This window comes from Uloborus diversus, chromosome 7 (genome assembly GCF_026930045.1).
Source record: "Uloborus diversus isolate 005 chromosome 7, Udiv.v.3.1, whole genome shotgun sequence".
Classification (NCBI taxonomy): Eukaryota; Metazoa; Arthropoda; class Arachnida; order Araneae; family Uloboridae; genus Uloborus; species Uloborus diversus.
In genome coordinates this window covers 5,918,627-5,944,372 of record NC_072737.1, presented here as the reverse complement: position 1 = coordinate 5,944,372, position 25,746 = coordinate 5,918,627, and the positions used below count along the sequence as shown (strand labels likewise).

The following is a 25,746-nucleotide window of genomic DNA, read 5'->3' as shown; positions in this document are numbered from 1 at the left end:
GCGCAATTTTAATTCGCTGCTTGATTATCATAACATGGAAACGCGATAGAAAGATTCCTCAAAGAGCATCATTTGTGACGTCATCAAGACCACGCCTTCTTTGAAAACTCGGACATTTTTAAAAAATAATTAAAAAATAACTGTTGGGAAAATGAAAGAATTTTCTGGGTCCATGTTATTTTATTATTATTATTATTATTATTTTTTTTTTTTTTGCTTATTCTATCAATTTCGGTGACTAAAAGTACTACTTTTGACTGAAGGAAACAACCCCATTGGCGCAAAACTATGAACTTAGCATGGGTAACATGAATTCAGCGATAGACAACCTAACTCAACTGACGATCTACTATCAAGTTAGGAGAATGGGAAAAAAATGAGACTTCTAGTTCGAACTTATTTGATTTTCTTTAAAAAGTTTTAACTTTTAATTTGGTAAAAGCTCCAAAGTTTTTAATACTTTTCAAACTATAATTTTGTTTACTTTCTTGAAATGACAATCCATAACTTTGGTAGGGTCACCCGGGGTAAAAAAATGGGTATAAAAAAACAGCATTTTTGATTTCAGTGACCCATAGCAGAAATATCATGAAATATAATTGTGTTTTTGTTCAATATTCTATACATTGTATATCTTAGGTCTAATTTGGACATTGTTTGTGTTAACGTTTTACTTTAAATTTAGTGTAAAGGGGTATACCTATTTTACCCCTGTGTATACCCATTTTACCCCATGCTTCGGGGTAAAATGGGTATACACCGGGGTAAAATGGGTATATGCTGTTTAAAGTTGAACTACACTAACTAATAGAGAATTTTTTTTAAATTAAGTATAATTGCATTGGAGGATAAAAATTTTAATCCAAAACAACCACAAAAAATGTTTACAGAACCAAATTTATGAACAAAAGGCGCATTGGCAAAGACTTGCGTTTTGGCTGAGGTAGTATTTTTATAACTTTGTGATGCATGCACAACATCAATGTTGTCCAGGGTTCGTACGCTCCGGGAATTCCGGGAAAACCGGGAATTGTCAGGGAAAATGACACTGTCAAAAATGTCAGGGAAAAGTCAGGGAGTTTTCAAATTTTGTCCTCCAAAAATTTTTTTTCCATTTTTTTCCCAAGGAATTAAGTACTATGAGATCTAGTCTTCGTTTTTATTGTGATTTCACGAAAAAAATTGTAAATTTTTATCTAAACCGACGCTGGCACTTAAAAACTGCAATCGAAAAATGAACGTTTTTTTTACAACGAAAAATGCGCCAAAAAAGCGAAGATTTTCTTACATGGAGTCAGTGAGGGGAACGCATTTCTTTCTACTGCCTAAAGTTTTAGATGGGTTGCCACAACATTCTGTTCGGTTCAGGGTTCGTACTTCCGGGAAGACTTGGAATTATCAGGGAAAATGACTTAGTCAAAAATGTCAAGGAATTTTCCAAATGTGTCCCCAAAATTTTTCTTTTCCCAATTTTTTCTCAGGGAATTTCGTTTTATAAGACCTAATCTTCATTTTTATCGATGTATTTAAAAAAAATTGTAACAATTTTAAAGCAATGAAAAAAGTAGCGACCCAAAAAATCTTCAGCAGCCGCCATTTTTTGGCTCTCAGTAGTTCCCAAGGGAAAAAAAAAATCAGGTGAACAGCAATTCTGCACAAACTCAACAGGAGAGAAGACAATTTACTGCTTCGGAAGCACAACCTGTAGATGGGAGGGTCGATCGGGGAAAATCGTTTTTTTTTTTTTTTTTGATCGGAAAATCATTTTAGCTACGTGTGAAACGTAGTCGCCATCTTTGGTCATTCACAAGATGGAAGTAGATACGATCCAAAAATGCCTAAGTTTCTAAAAACAAAGCAGAATTGGATGTTTTCTTTAATTGAAAACTGATGAAAACAACAAAAAATGGCCTGCAAATTGTTTTTCTATTATTATTTGAAATAATTTTCTTGAGAAATGAAAAATTTTGTTCTTAAAACTTAATCTTATCCTCACTGCCTCGGACGCAAATGTGATAAAAACTTTTCAATGAATTGTATTATCATGAAGATTTATTATTTTTTAATTGTCTTCATGCAACAAATTAAAAAAAAGTTATTTCTTATTTCTGGGCATAGCCGCCATATTTGGTCATTCCCAAGATGGAAGTACACAAGACTTTTTCAAGTGCCTAAGTTCCCGAAAACGGCATTGGATGTTAATTGCAATGCAAACTATTGAAAACAACACAAATTGTGCCCTTTTTTTCCGGATAATTTGGAATTATTTTCTGGAAAAATGCAAAATTTAATCTTCATAACATTTTTTTTGTTTTAATTGATTTAGACTCTTATATGCTAAATACTGACTATTTTGCTTTTATTGTAGTTTTTTAAGGATTATTAATTATTTATTACTACTTTTATACTACAAATCCAAAAATCTACTTATTATTTTAAATTTTTCACTTTGTCGCCATATTTGATCGTTTGCACAATGGAAGTAGACTTAAACTTCCAGAAACAGAATTGGACGTTTATATCAATGTGTAATATTGAAAATAACATTAAATGTGCAAAAAGTTATGAATTTTTGAAAATTGACTATTACTTTCTGGAAAAGAAAGTTTGAAATTTTAATGTAAGCGTCCTTTAATATGTGAAAAAAAAAAAAATATATTATTGGCATTAGCCTATGATTGGCGGATGTTGATTTTTTAACCGACTTCAAAAAGGAGGCGGTTATCAGTTCATACCGTATGTATGTTTTTTTTTTTTGTTTGTCCACTCATAGCGTCTCACCTAGTGAACCGATTTTGATGATTCTTTTTTTAATGGATAGAGGATGGCTCAACTTAGGTCCCATTACTTTGTTTGACCATATTTGTTCTTTAGAAAAAAAGTTATGGGCAAAAAACAGTAAATTTCCCTATTAAATGATTAAAATGATATTGTAGCAAAGTTCTCACTTGTCATCCGTGGATAACGGTGGCTCAGTGGTAGAATTCTCGTCTCCCACACGAGCAACCTGGGTTCAAATCCCGACTAGGACAAAGTGAATTTTACTAAAATTTCGTTTCTACTGTTTTCCGTGTTTTCTCGAATGTTCTATTAATTTCTGTATCTTTTCAAGTCTGGAAAGTTCCAGCACTTTTTCAAGTTGTATATAAGGAGATGTAACGTTCATTCGTGGTTCTGAATTAAGATCTCGAGTTGAGACTAACGAGTATTCGCTTCATTTGGCTTTCACATTGTCTTCGCTATCTTCATCTACGCGACAATATGAAACTCATTGTTATAAAAGTTTAGTGCCATATAACTGTAACATTAATAGTAATTGTAATGATAATTTTGAATAAAGGCTTTTCTAAAGCAATACAGTGATATAGAGCCGCACTTCTTACTAGGTAACTTCTTACTTTTACTGAAATATCTACATTTACACTAAAAAGAATGAAATAAAAAAATTTTGAAAAAAAAAATAGAACCGACTTCAAAATTGCTCTAAAAAAGTGAAAAATAATTTTATTCTTTAAACACCATCGATAATACTTTTAAACATAATTTTTGAAGTTGGCGCAAAAACAAAAAGTAAAATCCATTGTAACCATGCTTCGTTCATATTTTTATCAAAAAATCATCCAAACTTAGGAACGAAACATTTATATCGTTACTCAAATATGCTGTCATCAATGCGTAATGCATGTGGTAGTGAAGAAACTGGACGTGGTTAAATTTATACTTGTAGTTGAGTTATGGCTGTGAATGGTTTTATCGATCGTTTTTTTGCGCCAACTTCAAAAAAATTATGTTTAAAAGTATTATCGATGGTGTTTAAAGAATAAAATTATTTTTCACTTTTTAGAGCAATTTTGAAGTCGGTTCTATTTTTTTTTTCAAAATTTTTTTGTTACTATGCATTACATGGTATGCCGATTGATGCAACAAGTTAATCATATTTATACTGAAATTTAGCATTGCATTTTGCTCAATATGTTTCGTGTAACCTACTTATAAGAAAATAAAAAGTATTGTAAACCAAAAGCGGATGCTAAAAGGTTGCTGCAGGACTACAGCAAGACGCTATAATATTACGCGTGACATCAAAGAAACGCTAAAATAAGTTGAAAGTACTCTGTTTTCAACAAATAGTAAACAAATTAAAACAATTTTGAACAAAATGTTTAAAAAAAACTTAAAATTTTGACAGAGAAAACAAACGAAAGAAAAAAAAACCAAGTTTTTTTTTTAAATCTAAGGGGAGAAGTTTCAGTTCTGCATCGCTACTTTAAACAATTTTAATTATTTTGAAAATATTACTATTTAAACTTAAATTTTGAATGAAGCAAGTAACCTGGAATTTTCTAAAAAACAACCTGGAAAACCTGGAAAAGTCAGGGAACTTTTTTTAACCAAAAGTGTATGAACCCTGGTTGTCTCTCTTGGGGAACACATAGAATAATTTGGCAGATGATTTTGTAGCAAACTTCTCAGTATATTCACCTTCAGCTGAGATTTCAGTGATTAAACCTTTGAATTCCACAAATTTAACAACGACTCTGTCGCCAATTGCTGGGATGAACAACTAGGAGAACCACTAATTTTCACTCCTACTTCATTAGTTATTTTATCAATTATTGTTAATGTCTTTTTTTTAAATTTATTTAATTTATCTGTATTTATTTATTTTTTCTGCTTTTGTTTGTCTCTTGCCTGTTTGTGTACAATCTTGCAGCCACATGCTTTGTAATTATAACTTCTCCCACCTTTGTTTGAACTCTTACTTTTTTTTGTAAATTTTTCATTTCCTTACCAGTGCTAAAAAATGGCTTTGAACCAAGAGGTATAGCAGGAGGATTTAGTTATTCAGTACAACTTTTGCTATGAAACATAAGGATTCTGTTGTGATTGTGTGTGAGGTTGTACTTAGACTATGTTCTGAGCATGGGAGGTTGGTAGTTTTAAAAGGAAATTAAAAAGACAGCTATCAATACTTATTATGTTTTCTAATATGTAGCAATGAACCATATACATAATAAACTTACAGTAAATTACTAACGTACAGTAATCATGAACTATATCGATAAAAATCGAAAAATGTAATACCTTTAAGTACTAATTGGCATAAGTCATTGTAATTAAAAAAACAAACAAATAAATACAGAGTAATTATTTATAAAAAATTTAAAAACATACTTTTAGTTTAAAAGATGAATAATATCTAACATTTGTCTTGCAAAGATAATTTAAGTTTTTTAATCTTCATGCATTCAATGTCTTTAACTCGAAAATGTTGGCTATACCCATTTTACCCCGTACAACTAAAAGTGCTATAAAATTTTCGTAAATATTAAAATTTACTTATTTGTTGAGTTTTCTGTTAGAAAAATTCTTTTTCTATCAAATCCAAATAAAAAACTTCCGAAAATCTTCCTGTAATTTTTTTTAGAAAGAAGTTTATCACTCACTATAAATGCATTGTTTTGTGTTCTGAAAATTAAAACTCTTGCTAAGCCTGGTAAATGAGTTGCTAGATTTTTTTTCCTCAACTCAAAATGTTGCCTGATATGTAAACATTTTCATCATATTTTTTTATTTTCAAAAAATGTTGTCCAGTAGAATAAAATGAAGAAAGATGCAACTATACCCATTTTACCCCGGCTACCCATTTTACCCCGGGTCCCCCTATAGAATTAACATTTAGAGCCTTGATACGGATGTTTCACAAAATCTTCTTTCATTATCTTCTTTATTATACTAACTAGTGGTACCCATAGGCGGATTTAGGACTGAGTTCCTGGGGGGGGCAGGATTTTTTTTTTGAGCAACATTTTTACTGCCCCCATTCCCATGTTTTTGTCTGTTTCCTGTGATGCATAAATCCATGCTTTACTTTTTTGTGTGTCGTTTTCATTAATGTGTGTTTTCATGCTGTCCTTTTTGAATTGACCTTAAGAGAGGGAGCTGGTATCGAGAGTGACGCAGGGCTCCCTTTTAATTGGGAAATAGAATATCTCCAATTTTAGGGGGCCGGGGGTTTCTCCCCCGAAGGAAATTTTGTAAAATGGATACAAAATTCTGCATTTTGAAGCCTTATAAAAGTTAATTGGATAGACATAGAAATTAATAACTAGATTAACAGTTGTACAGTATTGTTCAAACTTGGTAAGAAACAGCCATTTTAAATTTGAAAGAAAAAGTAAACTATAGATTTCTCATTACAACCTTTTTTTAATTATAAGTAGTGCAGAAAACGAAAAGGAATAGAGGAAGAGTATCATTTTTTTTCCTGGCTAAACAGATTAACAATATGGTGTAGAAGTAATTGGAGCTCACTTTGCTTAGGATTTTCAAAGACTTATCTAATTATTTTCAAGGACTCTAGAATAAATAAAATTATTCAACGCACTTCATTTGTACTTTCCAGTATGATGTTTTAGTACTTGATTGTAAATTTTTACAGTCCTGTTCTAACTTTGTAAGAAATAGCTATTTTAAATTTAAAAGAAACCACAGATTTCTCGTGACAACAACTTTTCTTCAATTGCAAGTAGGGCAGAAAACGAAAAGAAATAGAAGTAGTGTGTATTTTTTCCGTGCTAAACAAATAGACAATATGCAGAAGTAAGATAAAAGCAATCAGTACAAAAAAATTTCTAAAATACTGCATTCGGTATTGAATAAATAGCAAAATATGAAACATGTGAGTCACAAAAATTTATTTCAAATAATATGTTACAAACGTGAGAACCATGATTTTTACATTTTTAATATAGGATGTGACAAGGAGCTTAATTTGACATATTTTGGCATTCCTCCCCCTCTACCATTTGTTAGAAAATTTAAAATTTAAGGTTTGTAGCCACACGTTTTCAAATATTCAAGGTTTTCATCAAGCACTTAAAAATTAAATTAGTTTTTTCAAGCAATTTCCATTTTTTAAGGAATGAATCATGAATTTTTTTTGGGAGTTAGGGACCCACTTCAAAGAAAGGGCCCTAAGCAATAGTTTGTTTATCTTATAGGCAAATTCGGCCCTGTTTGTAATTCACTCTTACCTGCAGATTTTTGCCTGATTTTTTGTAATTTTCACGAAAATTCGTCAGTTTTTACGGTTAAAGGATTTTTACGATTTTACAAATCTTTGTTAGGTTTTTATAGACTTTTATAAAATTTCAGTAAATTTTTCCAAAATTTTGATGACTCAATTATTTAGTTTTCAATAATGACAAGGACTTACTCAATTAGACTTAGATGATTATGACTTACCTTACTTTTTAAACAGTATTTATAAAGTAAGTAAAATTGTACTCTCCCTCTAATTAAAAAGATTCATTTAATCAGAATACTCAGATAACTGAAATTTATTCAGTTTGCGATAGTATTTATTTTCTCTTTCTCTCTCTCTCTCTCTTCAAAAAGAGAGAGAGAGAGAAGGAAAAAAAACTATGTTTTTTAGAATTTCTCAAAAGGCCAATTAATCTACTAAGAACATAAATATTATGCACAAATACTTTAAATGTGGACACAAATCATAACAAGTAGATCGTTCTGTTAGCGCGAATGAGGGGGAAGGAGATTTTTGCCCTTAGCTTTAAGTTCTAATTTGTTAAAATAATAGTCAATTATTATAAGTGTTGCAGCTTAATGTATAGCGCGTTTAGCCTATATTTTCATTCATATACTTGCCCAAATGGTTTTCAGTCCAAAATAGTGAATTTAGACACGTTTTCAGCACCCCAATGACAGCTGTGTTATTTGTATTTAATGTTCGTTTTCCCCCCCTTTTCTTTCCTCCCATCAGAAAACGACATTCGCTTTTCTCTTTATTTTCATTAAACTATTCAAAAAAGAAAAAGTTATGATTTTTTTGTTTTAAGCTTTTGGAAGATGTGTTGTTACTATATAAAGTCGTCCCAAAACTGGGGGAGCACTGCCCCCTATGCCCCCCTCCCTATAAATCCACCCATGCCCTTCTGAACTATTGAAAAAAGAAAAAAATAATAAAACTTTTTTTTTTAATTCTTGGAAGATGTGTTGTTACTACATAGTCTTCCCAAAACTGGGGGGGGCATTGCCCCCCTCTGACCCCCCATAAATCCGCCCATGGTGGTACCCACACGGTTTTGCCCGTAGTAGAAAAATTGAGAAGTATTTTGGTTCACCTGTATATTTACAAATAATGTGTGATGAATTTCTCGCCAATTGGCTTGCCCATGTTACGGTTCCACCTTATGATAACTTGGTAATTTACTTGTCCATCTTATGATAATTTTGCTCCGGAAAATGTTATTAAAATTGAAATAGGAGAAGAACAAAATCGAATTTTCGAAAAATCGCTTCGAGGTGCACACTCCCATGCTACAAACTAACTTTGTGCCAAATTTTATGAAAATCGGTTAGGTGCTATGCGCGTCACAGAGATCCAGACACAGAAGCATTCAGCTTTATTATTAGTAAAGATAGGTATGAGGAGTGAAAACTGCTTCCACATCTGAACGAAGCCATTGCCTGTTTGGAGATATTTTGATAGTTAAAACTTTAATCCTAACTCCAGTGGATTAACCCTAAACTGCAGTAGATAGCGTTCATTGCCCATCACTTCTTTGTTTCTTCATTCTCCTTCATGAGTCTTACCAGTAAAACAGTTAAGTGACCGGATCCTGTTCAACCCTGTCAAAATAAAGCATTTCCCTTCACTTCAAACGTTACCAAAAAAGATTATCAAATTATCATGCTGCGGCGCGAGTTTCATTGTTGATGACGTCAGCGTTACTCGATCATTCGCTATTATATATATGAAGATGAAGCTGAAATTCTGGATGTCTGTGACGCGAATAGCGGCCAGACCGTTCGACCGATTTTCATGAAACTTGGCCCAAAATTAGTTCGTAGCACGGAGGTGTGCACCTCGAAGCAATTTTTTGAAAATTCGATTTTGTTCTTTTTTTTATGATTTTATTTTTACCACCATTGGTGGATTTAATTCCTCTGCATCGAGCGAATCACCATAACATGGATGAGCAAATTACCATAACATGGACGAGCAAATGAAAGTAGCATATTGGCGAGAAATTCATCATCCATTATTTGAAAACATACTGGCGCACCAAATGACCTTTTAATTTTCTACAGCGGGCAAAGCCCCATGCGTGTACCGCTAGTCTTATTAATATTATATATGTGAAAGTTTGTCTGTATGGATGTATGGATGGATGTATGGATGTTTGTTACTCTTTCACGCAAAAACTACTGAACGGATTTTGATGAAACTTTACAATAATATAGCTTATGCATCAGAATAACACATAGGGTAGTTTTCGTCCCGTTATGGTTGGCAAAACCCCCTTAGGGGGGCAATAAAACACAATTTTTGCATAAATTCTCTAATATTGGGATGAAAAAATACTTGCACATATTTACATTATATGTCCATCGAAAGCTCTGATTTTTCTGCTGAAGATGGCACCTGTTCGAAATTTCTAAGTAGAATAAAAACGAGTTATGAGCTTTTTAATCCATGTTCGAAGGCTTTCCTCAACTCAGTACAGTATTTAGTGTATCATCTCAACTCCCTGTCGATAGCGACAATTGTTGTATTGTTGACTTTCTTTGCTTTTCGTGATTGTTCAAGGCTTTTCTCAAGTCAAATCTTGAAGTAAGATTTTTGCACAAAATTGGCAAATAATACATGATTTGGCTGATGATTTTCCATTTAAACGGAACTTTAATGTAATTAATGGTTTTTATTATTATTTATGCTGATTGAACACTTACTCATTATCCAAACAACCAGCAGATCGCCAAAATTTTTGCAGAAAGATTTCCGTAGCTGATGCATTTGGCAGTTTTTTCAACGTTGCTGTTTTTGAAGCCGAAGACTACGTCATAATATTTCTCAGCTTTCACCATGTAAACAAAATATCGCCAATCAAAGAATTTTCAAAAGACTTTTTTTACTGTGTTAAATAATCCAACAACTAAATTAGGCAAATCCATAAACAGCACAAAAACTTCTATTAATTTTCCTTTTTGCACAATTTCAAACAATCACCAAATTGTATTACTTATTTTGGTAACATTTCGGATGAAACTGTTTAGCGCCATTTTATGGTGACCAAAAATATCTCAGCATCTGGCGACGATATCTCTCTAACGGAAATTAATATCATATCGTTTTACAAAGTAAGGAAAGAATGGGGGAGCATCATCGAAGGTACCCCGAAACGACTTTCGCAAATTCGGTAAAATCGCATCAAGAGCCACAATGATTGAAATTTCCCGAAATAACTAAAGCAAGTATAAGGGGATTACGAGCGCAGCTACTTTTTTTTAATCACTTCGTACTTCATTAGCCATACAGAGAAGGTTTTAGACTTCATGTTAAAAAAAAAGTATCAACAGATTAATCTTTTTAAATATGAGAAGATTAATTTCATGTTTTTTAAATTTGTATAGGCTTAAATATAGTGCTTTCGTTTCTAAATCAATACTACTTTGTTCTTTATACTTATTGCTATTTTAGTTTTATGGGTAAGGAAAAAACTCGATTTTTAATCACGTCAAAAAGATGTGTTTTAAATTCTTTCACTTAAAACAGAAAACAAAAGCAAGTAACGATTTTTTCTAATAATTATTACTGACCCAGGCAACGCCGGGTATTTTTGCTAGTTTTAAATAAAACAATATTCTTTCAAATCTTTCTTTAAAAATTTGCAAAACATTCATATCAAGGTTTCTGTAGGTCCATGATAATTTTTGTGGATTTTTTTTTTTTTTCCATGAACAACAAAGGGCAGTATGGCTTCCTCAATACAATTTGTAACTATATGCCTATGATTAGGTAGTTAGATTTTCCGCATACCATTACATTTTATTAATCATTCTTCTTCAAACTCAAAATTCAAGTTCATTTTCTATTCATTCATTATTCATTAGTAGCTCTAAATCAGTGTTGCCAGATTGGGGGAAATTTCCCCATTTTGGGGAGATCTGGTGCTCTCTGGGGAGATGGGTTTTGAGGGGAATTCTTTGGGGAAAAATTTTTTCCTTGGGAAAAACCTGAGGGGGGGGGGGGGGGGGGGAAACCCCTCGGGAAAAAAGATTTTTTTTCGTATTTAAATTCGCGTCAAGAAGTAGTGGGAACATTGTTTGTGTATCAAATAGCGTTGGGTTAACTTTGCTCAACTGTATGGAATTCGCATTTCGCATTATGTGGAATATTATGCTATGGAATTCGCATTAATGTTCTGCGTGAGTAATTATTTGATACGTGAAACCAGTTAAAAATAAGTTGTGATGAAGAGTGTTCTTGGATAAATATATACAAAAATCATAGTTTAAATGTACATACAGAAGCAGAGTAGTAAATGCGAGTAGAAAAAAAATATTTGGTTATTTCTTATCTCTTGGTCAGGCGCTTTGTATTTATGACTAGTGGCATCCGCACGGCTTTGGCCGCAGTAGAAAATTAAAAGGTATTTTGGTTCCCCTGTATATTTACAAATAATGCATGATGAATTTCTCGCCAATTGGCTTGCCCACGTTACGGTTCCACATTATGATAACTTGGTAATTTAGTCGTCCATCTTATGATAATTTTGCTCCGGAAAATGTTATTAAAATTGAAATAGGAGAAGAACAAAATCGAATTTTCGAAAAATCGCTTAAAGGTGCACAACCCCATGCTACAAACTAATTCTATGCCAAAATTTCATGAAAAATCAGCCGAAGGGCTTGGCACTATATGCGCGTTAGAGATCCTGACAGACAGACAGAGATCCGGACAGAGAGATATCCAGACAGAGAGACTTTCAGCTTTATTATCAGTAAAGATAAAGATAAAGAAGACAAAAAAAAAAAAAAAAAAAAAAAAGCGAAAATGTGAAGAAAAAAAAAGTTGAGGAATTTTATGAGGAAAATTTGACTATTTGGAGGAAAAATTTTTTTTCAAGAGACAAAAAATATTAGAAGAAGTCGATTCATTTTATGAAAATATTAGTGGAAAAATAATTTTTGCATTTGGGAAATTTTGGTAAGAAAACATCGCTTTTTGGGGAAAAGTTGGAAGGGAATTGGGGAAATCTGGATTTTACCATCTGGCAACACTGCTCTAAATAGCTCTGCGTCGTTAGTAATAATCATGATTTTAGAACGTGTTTAGAATTTTTCTAGTTTCGTACATGTTTTCGTGATAATCTGATCTGAAAACTGAAATAAGAAAGTCACAAATAGGTTTTTTTTAAAGAAAACAGAACATATCGTGTCTTTCCGAAAATAAGACACAATCTTATATCAAATTTTGTTGCAAAAGATACGCTTGGGCTTACTATCAGGGATGTCTTATCTTTATGCATAAAATTAATATTTGTTCGTGTTTAAAAACACACTCATTCGGATTCAAGAAATACATTTGTTTAAATTTAGGAAATATGTTTAAGTTTTATTCCAGTTTGATAAACATTCAAAAATTAACAAAATCAATAATACAAGCACGTCGTTTTCGAGTGCAGGTTCAAGGGTGTCATGCGATTATGAAAGCCTGCGTTTTGGGGACTTCAGTTTCGAGAAATTATCGGGGAGATTTCCAAAATCGCTATTTGTGACTAAATATTGCACTTATGTCCCTTCCGATCACTGCAGCAAGAGCATCGGTCTTTTGAGTGAGGATCTTAACTAGGGCCCATTTTAGGAATTGTGTTTCTATTAAAAACATCCAGAAATATAACTCTAGGCCTCTAGGACTTATTTAATTATTTGGTTCTACTTTCGGGGAAACACGCACACTGTACGGTGGTGATGCTTAAAAAGTTGACCTTTGATGCGGTGGGAAATGTTAAAAACAGCCGAAGGATCAGATAGCAATCAAGAATTTTAAACACGTGTTTCGGGATTACATGGAATGCTGTGAGGTAAAAAATAAATATGATTTTAAATTAATAAAAGCTTTTTAAATATTCAGCTCACGCACGTACAGGCGTTAAACTTCGGTCAATTCGAGACATTTGTTCTCATTTTCGGGCACTGCGGTATTTTATGAGCACTATTATTGTTTTTATTTTTGTTTTATTTTTTTTAAGGTCGAGCTTTGCGTGAGAATCTTTCGCTATCATGAATTTAAATGTTTTGTTGGTGAAAAAGAGAGTGGCATTTCAGTCTTTATTGCGCATTTAACTTTTTAATCATGACTGTAAGAACAAAGAATGTAACAAATATTTAATCGCTATTCGGTGTTCAGCACTTCTACGGAATATTTATTAGGCTGAATATTCAGCCAATTTGTAAAGCACATAAAAATATTGTTTTAAATTAACTTAAAAATATTAATGAAATAATAAGAACAATGTAAAATTGGACTTAATAGCTTATTATTCGAAAAAATATTCTTAACAAAGTTGCTAATTATTTTAGTTGTAAAATTTGTGCCTGAATGCAACCCTCAATTTACAATGAGCTAAAAAAATTTAGTTTTAGTAATGAACACCTGTTAATATAAAATTTATAATATAGAAATAAAGCATTATTATTTGAAGGCATTGAATAAATTATTCAAAAAAAAAAAAAAAAAAAAGCTGCAGTGTTATAGTTAACAATTTTTATGACGCGTTTATGTGATCTAAAGATGCACGATCGAATGCTTTTTTTTTTTTTGGAGGGGGAGGGGGTTGTATTTTGAGCTCGCTTACTTCAAATTTAAAAAGGGGGGGGGGAGAATTGGAATTTTTAAAAATTGAGTAAGATTTTCGTGATTTAAATCAATTTTTTAAAACATTTTTCTTATTTTAAAGATACTTTAAGAACTTCAATTATTAATTAATTTGAAATTATAAATGTAACTGAACTTGAATCTGGTGTTTTTAAAAATATAAAAAACCTTTTTTCTGCCTTACAAAAACTTAACATCTAAATTAATTTTTTTGAAGTAAAATATTTAAAAAAAAAAATTAAAAAGTTAAATTCTTTTAAATATAGAACTGGTAAATAATATCCAGTTGACAGTATAAATCTGAAAACAAAAGTTGTTTGATTTGCAAATAACTACATTCCTATAAATAGTAGTCACTCGTAAAATTACCCTTGTGTAGCAAAAGGCATTAAAAATGAAGTATCGAACGTACAGTTAAACTGCTGATTTTACTGTAATTATTTATTTATTTATTTTCAAGGAAATGTACCGTTCCAAGATGTACGTCGACGAAATATTTGTAATTGATTTAAAACTTTTTTCAACGGTTTACTGGGCCTTGTTCGCTCATCAGCATTTTCGGATTTTCTTGGAAATCCGAACATGAAATAGTACAAATAAAGGGTTGCAATTAGGCCACTGCAATTTTCAGCGGAAGGCGACTACACCCATCCTTAGTCGAAGAAGTTTTGAGTTTGAAGGAGGCATTAACATGGAGTGAAATTAACAGCACAAAAATCGAATTCAACAAATTCCGATATCAAACGACATCATTCAGGAAAAGAACGAAATGCGATTGAAAATGATGATGAGGAAAAAAAAACAACCTACTAACTTACAAAGCTGGTTTTCCTCAAATTCACGTGGCATCTTCGTCCAGTTTGCCCTTCAAAGCAGAAAATGCGCGTTGACGAGTTTCTTTTTTTTTTTTTTTTCCGAGTATTGTTGTAAAATAAATTAAAGAAAGATATTTGAATTTTGACAGAAAAACAAAGCACTTTGGCATCTTAAAACCAATATACTTTTTAGATATTTGGGACATTGTAGGCTCACTGTCCTTGTAACCCCCAACGCCCCCCCCCCACCAGTGGCGTAGCGAGAAAAAATCCTTGGGGGGGGGGTTGATTTTTTTTTGAAGTTTAAAGTAAAGCTATATATATATGTATATATATATATTTATATGTATATATATATGTATATATATATATATGTATATATATATATGTATATATATATATGTATATATATATATATGTATATATATATATATATTTGTATATATATATATTTGTATATATATATTTATATATATGTATAATTTTTGGGGCTCATGGGGGGGGGGGTTCTAACCCCCTATCCCCCCCCCCATGGCTACGCCACTGCCCCCCACCCCTGTACGAATGCAAGGACGGATACAAGGGAGGGGCGGTGGGGACAATCGCCCCCTCCTTGAGTCGATGTACAGGGACTTTCTTCAGGTATATTTACGGTATTAAAGTTCCAAAAACGCAATTTAACATAATTCTCGATGGCGTAAGGAGAAACGTGCTTTTCTGCGAAATTCCAGTCTTGAAATCAAAATCGTAGTCCATCCTTATTACTCTAGTCTAGAGATAGAGACTGGAACTTTCTACAGTATTTTTTTCGAAATTGATGTTACTAAACCTCAATTTTAGCTTCAACTGTTGGACACCTTTCATTATGTAAGAGTATGCGATGGGGTTCAGTATACTCCTCCGAAAATTTTTAGAAATTGAAGTTGCAAAGAGTAAAGAGGAAAAAATAATCGTCCCTTCCTTGAAAACTTTCTTGATCCGTCCTTGTCGAATGTTATTGCAGTTGTGCTTTAAGATCTATATCAGGGGCTTTTAACATTTAAGGCTCTGATGCGCACCCCTTTTTGCACTGATGTAAGGTCTCGCCCCCGCCCTCCCATCTATATGGTCAACAAGGGTGGGTGGGTACAACGTACGACAATCGGAGCTTGAAACTTAAGCTGATTAGGATAGCTGAAACTAGAAAATGAATTTAAAATAAAGGTAATTTTCTTATACAAAATTTAAAATTAGTATACTCAACTTTAGATTGAACAAATTCTTAGAAAACATGAAATCAAAGAATTAAAAAAGCATAAGCACAAAAACTAATTAAAGGTATCTTGATGAGGATTCAGGTCACTTTTAGGCCCGACGAGAGGCCATGTCAGCTTAGTCTAGGCCCGGATCGGAATCAGAGTAAGTAGCATAAATTTTATAAGTTTTATGTGGTTGGGGGACCGGCGACCAAACTGATAAGTGGCCCGCCTTTCCTTTCGGCTGCCCTTTCAATGTCCAGCTCGGTATTTTAACTTTGTGCATGCTAAAGCTTAAAATGGCGGATTCAGACTAGTGGATGAAAATATACTAAAAATCTCAAAAATGGCGATAAGTCAATGACATTTACTTGTGACTGAAAAATTGAATATATGATTGTTAGTTTTTCTGTTTTACTTTATTATTTTATGCATTCACGCCTCCCTTGAAGTCCTTTTGCGCCCAGGGGGGATGCAGAGTACCATTTTAGGGGGGGGGGAGTCATGTTGAAAAATGCCTCCCCCCTCCACTATGAACGAACCTACTGTTTTGGCTATGAACTATTTCTGAAACTTTTTTGGGTGTCAATAAAAAGCACCAAATTGGCCAGGAGTTAGGCACCTAATAGGGCATAAAACATCACAAAATAATTTCATAAGCAATGAAAAGAATTAATGTTTTGAATATTTATTCTCAAAGATAATTAATAAATAGAAAAGACAACTGAAATTGTTTAAATTTTATTTATATATAAAGTGTTACAGCACTATGTAGACGTATACTATTGTCGACGGTTAAGGGGGGAGGGGGTCATGACCAGGGTTGCCAAATTTAAGAACAGCAAATACGGGACAGGAACAGTAAATTCGAGGAGTGAAGGGGGGGGGGGGGGTTGATGTTTTTGAGGTTGATGGCAATTAGTGGATATGGTGTATTTTTAAAGGGTGCTTCCCAACGTAGAACGTCTCTTCATGATAAATCTGAAATATTCAATCGTAACAAAGCATTAAACCTTACAAAATGTCGCCGATCAAAGTATAAAACTTGCTTTCATTACGATTGACGATATATTTCCAACATTAGTCAATGAGCAAAGAGGAAGCAATCATTCGGCTTCTCATGGTCTGCCACCAAAACAAAAACCAAGTTAAAACAAAATAATTTTTGTGTTTGCAGCCACATGATTTTCTTATTGCTCTTTATTTCATTTTTTGTTTTACTTTATATTTTCCCATAAAATAATGTCTCGTTTTGTTAAATATTGTTATTAGCTAGAATACGGGACTTTATCCGTCCCGTATGGATCTTCCCCGGGACGCGGGACAATTTTTCAAAATACAGTGAAACCTGTGTAAGTTGACCACTTGCGGTGCACTACTTTAGTGGTCAACTTAGACAGCTGGTCAACTTATAGAGGGTAGTAATGAAAGCTTTTTTTTTTTTTGTCATTTCTTGTCCCATGCATTTTTTTAACTAATTGGAATACTTTAAAGTCACTTTCATTGTTTAACATTACTTTAAAACAATAAGAAAAAAAATGTTGTTTAAATATTTTTTGAGATTATTTACCAAAATGATGCATTAAGTATCATACAAAATTAAAACTTTTGTGAATCGATCAAAAAAAAAAAAAAAAAAAGCCTCATTGCTTATGAAAAAGTACTTACTTGATATTAACAATTCCTAAAAATTCATAACAAGTCAAAAATGACTCAAATTCTTCATTTGATTTTTCTTTGTACATTTGTAACCATGGTAATCTACTTTTCAACAAAATAACTCTTTATTGAAGTTTGGCTCATTTTCTGGGACTTAACATTAGCCCAATGTTTTTCAATGGAAGCATAAATTTTCATATGTTTTTCTAAAATGGGTCTGGTTACTTATTTGAGGCATAAATGATGAAACGTTTAGTACAATCTAATGCTTTTGCATAGTGGTCAACTTACAAAGGGTTTTTTACACTACTCCAAACCAAAGCTGGTATATATTAATGGTCAAGATAGACAGGTGGTCAAGATAGAGAGGTGGTCAAGTTACAGAGGTTTTCCTTCATTATATAAGATTGGACAAATTCCGTTCCTGACAAAAGCGGTCAATTTAGACAGGTGGTCAACTTACAAAGGTGGTCAACTTTACAGGTTTTACTGTATGGGACTGTCCCTTGAAATCCGGGACGTTTGGCAACCCTGGTCATGACCCTGATCTTGTATCCGCCCCCCAGGTTTGAGAACGCCAGTCTTTTACTGTGAAAGACCGAAACCTGGTAGTTGTCAACGTCAACATTCACCGGGGAATGTTACATGTAGCGGACAGGAAAACCTTCCGTCGAAATTAATGATCTCTATGCCAACAGATGATAGACATCACATATTTCCGGTGAATCATCCGAACCCCTGTAAATGTTGATATTCTCCAATTTCGCTCATTTTAAACAGGACAATTGAGTGACATAATAAAATATAATGTGGTAATGAAAAGCAAAGAGATGCAAGTGGATTTTAAGTTGCTCATGCGAAGTTTAAACCGTAGGTGGGCAATTCCACCGGAACGCGTATGACATTTCCCCCATTTTTTTTTCTTTTCAAGTTTTTTTTTTATTAGCTCAGCATCAAAAAAGCAAGCATCGTTTAACATTATCTTATTTTACATTCTTTTGTAGAACAATTACATTCATAATATAATTATTCGCGGTTTATGTAATTAATCGTTAGTTTTATAAAATTTGTAACGTGTGTAACAAATGAAGGCTAAATTTGTCTTGCACGTTATTTTGCACCTTTTACTTCCGGGTTTCCCTCCCTATTTTGATAAAATCACAGCAGACCTGACGCATGCGCGAATTGGCGCTAAGTCTCGGCTTAGGAAAACGAACAGTACAAGTTTTGTAAAATCAATAATTAATTATGAAAAAGTGAGGATAGTTATATTCTTAATTTCTTACTTAAGTTTCTTTTCTTTATGATGTGCACACATATCCGCACGAAATGAGAAGAGACGTGAAGCATTTAAAAAAAAAAAAAAAAAAAAAAACTGCAATATTGCAGTAATGTTTCCAAATTCGCCATATCGTCAGACGAAATTTGCCGAAAAAGGACATTTTTTGGAAGACCACTGGGATCTCCTATCGGGGAGCCCCTACCCTTCGATTAAGGTGATTTATATGTAAGAAATTTATAAAAAATAAAATATGCGCTCCATTACAGGCAATTGAAAGAATCGAACTTTTTGCATGAGAAATTATTGAATATTTTTATTTGACATTAAAACATTCAGCGGCGTGCACAAAAATTTTCGGGCCAGTCGCAAATGACTTTTCCGGGCTCCCCTCGATATTGTTTACCCCTATATTTCACGCCTAGTTTAAAAAATATTGCCCCCCCCCCTTCAGGCTCGGGCTAACAGGTCTCTTCTCCCCCCCCCCCTCTTCGTGTACACCCCTGAAAACATTAGATGTTTTTTCTCCTGATACCTGATATCACGAAAAAATTGTAATGTACCGTGGCTGAAAACCGCAACTGCGAATTGCAGTTCTTCAAGCTACTTTACTATCATAGTAATAGTTAGTGATCTTGCCAAGGATTTCACTTTTATTTGAAACCAACCTCAAATATATTTAGCAACTTTTTCTTATGAAAGGTGAAATGTCATTAGAGCTGCCAGAATATCTATCTTGGTGGGCGAGAGGGTTTTAAATATGTATGAAATACAGTAAAACCTGTAAAGTTGACCACCTTTGTAAGTTGACCACCTATCTATGTTGACCGCTTTTGTCAGGAACGGAATTAGTCCTATCTTATAGAATGAAGGAAAACCTCTGTAACTTGACCACCTCTCTATCTTGACCACCTGTCTATCTTGACCACTAATGAACACCAAGTTTGGTTTGGAGTATTGTAAAAAACCCTTTGTAAGTTGACCACTTGGTTTATTATTTTAAATTTTACTTAGCAATTTTTTTTTTTTTTAAAGCTTTCCAAGAATATTTTTGATGCTAGACCAGCATTTTACCAACTAAATGAAACAGCAGCATAACTAAACATCCTTTTGAGTTTAACCACATGGGAAAACTACTAAGAACCCTTGTTTTTCTTCTGTTGTTAAGCGAAAAATTTGTAATTTTTGATTAGCTATAAAATTTTAGGAACTATTAATATAAAATGAGTAACTTTTCATAAACAATAAGGCTTTTTTTCTAATCAATTTTCTGAAATTTTAAATTTGCACAACACATTTTACGTCATTCTGGAAAAATAATCTCTAAAAATATTTCAATAACATCTTAAATTATTGTTTCAAAGTAATGCTAAACAATGAAAGTGAGTTAAACAGAAAGAGTAGGTGTCAATTGCAAGAATTACAAAAGGTGTCATGGTGCAAGAATTACAAAAAAAAAAAAAAAAAAATCATTACCCCCTTTATAAGTTGACCACCTGTCTAAGTTGACCACCAAAGCACTGCACCGCAAGTGGTCAACTTACACAGGTTTCACTGTACCAGATTAGGGTTGGCACGAGGGCAGCCAGAAGTCACCATCTAAGGGGGAGGGGGAGTCATCGCATGTGTATACTGTATTAGGATTTGCAATTTGTGCTGATACCAAGGGTTTTGGGGGGAAGATTTGACCCCACAAACCCCTTCTTCGCTGTGCCAATGAGAGTTGGTAATGTGTTTGAAAATCAAGAGTTCTGACCCTCAAACCTCTCCACCTCGTTACGCCCCTAAGCCTTTTTCCTTTCTTTTCTTTTTTGTCGCGTGATAGTTTCTTTTCTTTTCTTTTTTTTTTTTTTTATTACTGAGTACCAATCGTATAAGAATATTCGTTTTTGTAAACACATGCACAATTACCAAAAAAAAAAAAAAAAGAACTGAAAACAAACGCTTTGAGGATGAGGTTATTTGTGATAAGGCGTAGGGAGGGATAACAAACTGGGGCGGACTGGGTCCCTAAGAGAGCGCAAATTTTGACTCCCAAAGGTTGGAAAAAAAAAGAAAAAAAAGAAACGAAAACGCACAGGTGTGAGGGCGCAAATAAATTCATAAATAAATAAAATAAAGTAAAAATAAAAGAGAACGCATAGGTTCAAGTGCGTAAGGAAAAAGGAATGCGCACAGGTTGAAGGTCAGAAAATAATAATAATAATGAAAAAAAAAAAAAAAACAAAAAACAAAGTCGCACAGGTTGGAGGGCGCAATAAATAAATAAATAAATAAAAAAAGCGCACAGAGGCGTTCGAAGGCGCATCGGCCCCTGGGCCAGTCCGCCCCTGATAGCAAGTGCGACATCATGCATTTTTATTAAGAATGTTTGAAAACTACAATGACTAAGGTCCAAAGGAGTAAGGTGAAGGGTGGCAATTTGACTAAAGAGGGGGGGGGGGTCAAAAATGTTGGAAAAAAGTATGACATCATTCATGGACAGCCCTAAATTGAGTTATCCCATTTTGAGAGGGAGAAATACAAATGGTCACTTGATGAAAACGTAATTGATATTTTTCTGCTCCCAGTTGTAAAAGTTGAAATGACTAAGTTCCGAGTGTGTGCTCTCGAGAATCGCTGACCCAAAAGGGGGAGGGGGAGCGACGCGAAGGTGAAGGACCGTGTCGCGGATCGGGGGAAAAGGGAGTCGGGGGGAAAAAATGCTGATCACGCCGAGCCGAGAAGTGTGCCGACTACCACTACACAGGGCGGACTCCGAAATGGGCCAATGGTCGGCCACGCTCCACGGCACACACACACAGGTGGCTCGTCCCCCCCCCCCTCCTCCTCCAGGGGAAGATTTCTCCCTCCGAGGGAAATCGCTCTCCTTTTTTCTCGGGGTCCCGTTATGGATGCGCCAGTTTTGGTTTTAAACCCTTTTAATAGCTGGGTTTGAGCAAAATCGCGTCGTTGCAAGGCTGCTCAAGGAGGAAAATGTTTGTTGCTTTTCCGCATCGTTTTGTTTTGCTGTTTGACTTGATTTCACTTAACCTCGCGCGGGTTTTTTAAGTCGCCTGCTGGCGTGGGTGTCCTTGGAGGTTAATGGGGAGCAGTTGCGCCCTTTCAAAGTTCTTCCAGTGTGTTTCATATGCAAAATTTTAAAGGGGGGGGCTCAGATAATTTTTCTCATGGTTTAGCAGGAAATTTTCCCCTTGGAAACCTTTTTCAGTACAGATAAGAATTTTTAAGATTTGACATTTTTAATAACTTATTCATTATGGCTGGAAGAGAAATGTTTTTACATTTTTACAAAGAAAAAAGTACTAAAAGCAAGAAAGTTCTAATGTCTAGAGGCGGGGGGGGGGGGGGGCTTGAGCTCCCACTTTCCCCCCATATGGGAGCCTATGGTGTGTTTTACTTTTATGAAGAATTGACAGAAACAGGAACGCAGCAAAGGGGGGTTGGTCAACTCCCCCTTGTCGCCCCCTCCAAGGATGGATCCAGAAAATGCTCAAGGAGTGGGCGGTTTTTTACTTTTACTATTTAAAACTTCGATTTCCGAAAAATTTCGAAGGAGTGTACCGAATCCCATCGCTTACCTTTTTGTAATCAAAGGTGTCCTACAGTTGTGTTTCTTTCGAAAAAATATTCAGGGGGGAGCCCTTGAACCTACCTCTAATATCATCTAAGGTCGTCTAAAAGTGAGGTTTTGGAACTTCAATTTCGAAAAAATTCCTGTGGGAAGTTCCGGTTCTTATCCCCAGAGTAATAAGAGAAGAGCTGTAAAATGCGTTTTCACGACTTAAATTCCAAAAGAATTGAAGGGGAAGAGCTCCTTTGCTCCTAACTTCATCCAAGATTATGTAAAAGTGCCGTAGAACTTTAATATTGAAAATATACCTGAAGGAAGCTCTTGTATCTCGCTCCAGGAGGGGGCGATCACCCCCCACCGCCCCTCCCTTGTATCCGTCCTTGCCCCCCTCCCCCGCCCACACACACAAAGATAGAAAATCCCAGCTGCGATTAGTGAATGGAAGTATATTAGGTATTTGGCATGTGAATGAGAATAAAAACAAATTTTTTCATGGTTTTGCAATGAAAAGAGAAGGTTTTACTTTGGTGTGTTACTCGGACTTTAAACCTTTGGTAGTAGCTATTTCAACCAACATTTCTGTAAAAGAATGTATAGAAATTAGTAAGCAGGGAATGGCAAAAGAATAAAAAAAACGGGAAATTTGACAGCTTCCTGTAAAAAAAAAAATTCTCTTTTGAAAAAAAAAAGACTAAACGTACATAGCATTTTACCATGAACGCTGCTCGTATCTTTCTCGTGAAATAAGTTATCGAACTTTGACCTCAGTTAATTTTAGCGAAGTTGTTTCTTCAATCAGAAGTACTACTTTTAGTCACTGCAATTGATAGAACAAGTACAAAAAAAAAAAAAAAAAAAAACATGAAGCCAGAAAAAAAACTTTAATTTTCCCAATAGTTATTTTTTATTTAATTTTTTATCATGTCCGATTTGGGAAATAAGGCGTGGTCTTTATGACATCACAAGTGATGTACTTATGCGCGCTACTCCATTGGCGTGTGCTGAATGTTTACGCACTGTTAAAAAAAAGTTTGCCATCAAACAGTAATATTAAGCTTCAATGAGATGACAGCTACCTCCAACTTGATTATTCACTATTCCTGACTGAGGAGTTCTAATAAGAATGAAACTGCAGTCTCAGGATGTGATAACCGGCTAAATGGTATGCTGCATGTAGTAATATTAATAGCAATCATAATAAAAATTTTAAATGAAGGCTTTTCTGAAGTAAACATGACATTTATTAGAATTATTTCGCTATAATATTTTTATCTTTATCTAATGCCAAAAAATTGCGCTCTGCACTGATGGCATCAGTGAATGACATTTCATCACTTGTGACGTCATGAGCAGAAGCGTAAAAAATGAAAATGAATCCGCGCACCGATTAAAATATTTTTTTTTAAATACTAAACTTCGTTAAATTGTTTTAAAAAGGGTTAAAACCTATGTTTTTAAGCATGCACTTTCAGAAAAAATACTTTTTAAAATTACACAAACAACCCAATTGTTAATAGATTGAAAGGCGATAGCTTTGTGCAAGGTAAATTAGATAAAACTAGATTTTATTTAACTAATTATAACTAGATTTTTATCCAATTGTTAATAATTATTTTTCCACCGATTGTGCGCCTGAACGAAACCAATAAAAGTAAATGCAAAAACTTGTTATGAAAATCGCAAAACATTTTTTGGGGAGTATCAAGAGACATCTTTCATCAAAATAATTTTAAAAAATTTTACTGTTGCCATCTTTTAAGAAACATCTGTTAACAAATAAAATATTTAATTAATTTAAGCAAGGCTTTTAAAATAACTTTCAATTTTCTCTCTTCGCGATAATTGTGAAATTTTGTTTTTGTTGGGAATACAGTAAAACCCCGCAAATTCGATCCCGTTAGTCCGGATCTCCGGATAATCCGGATCGATCGATCGATTTGATCGTTTTTTTTTTTTTTTTTTTTTCAGTTTGAGGAGCGATCGTCAAATTTTCATAACATTAATTTATTTAACCCTCTCACGGGCAGACCGTGTTATGTCGTTGATTGAGTTCCAATTTCTTGGCAATGCAACTTTTGAAATTTTGAATTATTTTTTTTCCTCGATTGGGGAAAAAAACTTGATTCAAAAGTTGTATTGCAGAGAAAATGGAACTCAAAGAACGACATAACACGGTCTTGCCCGTGAGAGGGTTAATCCTCGCAGTGATTTTCAGTTAGTGTGTTTTATTTATTTATTTTCCATTCTGTGGATAATCCGGATTTTCGATATTCCGGATTGCGTCGGATCCTAATCAATCCGAATTATCGGGGTTCTACTGTATTGCTTCCTCGTCAAGCATGGGGAGGGATCAGAATTCATTAGAAAGACATATAAGAAAGTTTCGTGATCACCACAACATACTAGATTTCACTTGACGTCAATACAGTTTTTTTTTGCAAATATTAATAATGCATTAAATTTAATTTCTATTTTGCCACTGAATATTGTGATTCGGTCTTATTGATTGTAATTATTTAACAAAAAGTTACAAAAAAATTAAAAAAAAATTTTTTTTGACCTAACTAGGAACTCTGACTCAAAAAAAAATCTTTTGGACAATCGAAAACCAATCCAAAACTTGAAGAAAACGATGTTCTGGCGGAAGAAGGATGTGGGGAGTTTTTAAATCCCGCGTAGGGGAAACCGCTCTCTCTTAGGGAAAATACCGAGGCTCTGGAGGGAATAATTTCTGCCACACACGCTCCAGCTGTGTACGTTAATCCGACGGCACACGTCTGCGGCCGTCAATCCACCGTACTGCTGTTACGTACCTCATCCAACCTCATTTTTTTTTGCATCCTATCTTGAAAAAACTTTTCGTGGATGAGCGGTTTTCCATCATAACGATCAACATCTGCATAGATCGCCTCTTTAATTTTCTTATCCGGACTCGAATCTGGCGCTTTTGATTCATCTGAGACACTCCAGCATGCTTACAGCAGGACTTGCTGGCTAAAGGTGTTTGCATAAAAAAAAGAAAGTTTCGCAATATTGGCTTTCGCTGAAGCATGGAATATTTGATTCCGTTGGTCCTCTGAGCAAGGTGATGTACGTAGTTGAGTTTTGTTTTTATGGTTGTTGATATGATCGGTGATGTTTGGATTGTGTTTGATTTTAGTTTTTTAAAGTTTTGGGATTCTGTAAGTAAACAAAAAAAGGGGAATGAGAGGTAAGTGGTTGTGTATGCTGCAGGCTTGGGAATGACCTTTTTGAATGTTGTTTCAACTGTTTTGATTTGCTGATTTCTCTGGTAGTATCCCTCTTACAGTAATTTTTGGAGCTCATTATTCCCACCCGCCCCCCTTTTTTAAAAAGTACATTTAGTGTATTGTTTACATATAGTCAACTTCATATGATTTGTATCTTAGATCGGGTTTCCCTCAAAAGAGTACATTTTCAGAGATAATTGATTTTCATTAAATTATAGAGAAGGGGAGAAAAGAGGTCTGATAAAGACA

General features: G+C 34.0%; 1 protein-coding gene across 1 annotated transcript in view; it reads left to right on the top strand.

Annotated features, from left to right (window-relative positions):
- LOC129226202 (rap1 GTPase-activating protein 1-like) overlaps positions 1-25,746 on the top strand; it is a 102,457-nt gene that overhangs the window by 16,715 nt on the left and 59,996 nt on the right. Inside the window, exon 3 of the mRNA XM_054860801.1 lies at positions 2,158-2,167. Within this exon, the coding sequence (XP_054716776.1) occupies positions 2,158-2,167 (10 nt within the window). The remainder of the gene's footprint in view (positions 1-2,157; positions 2,168-25,746) is intronic.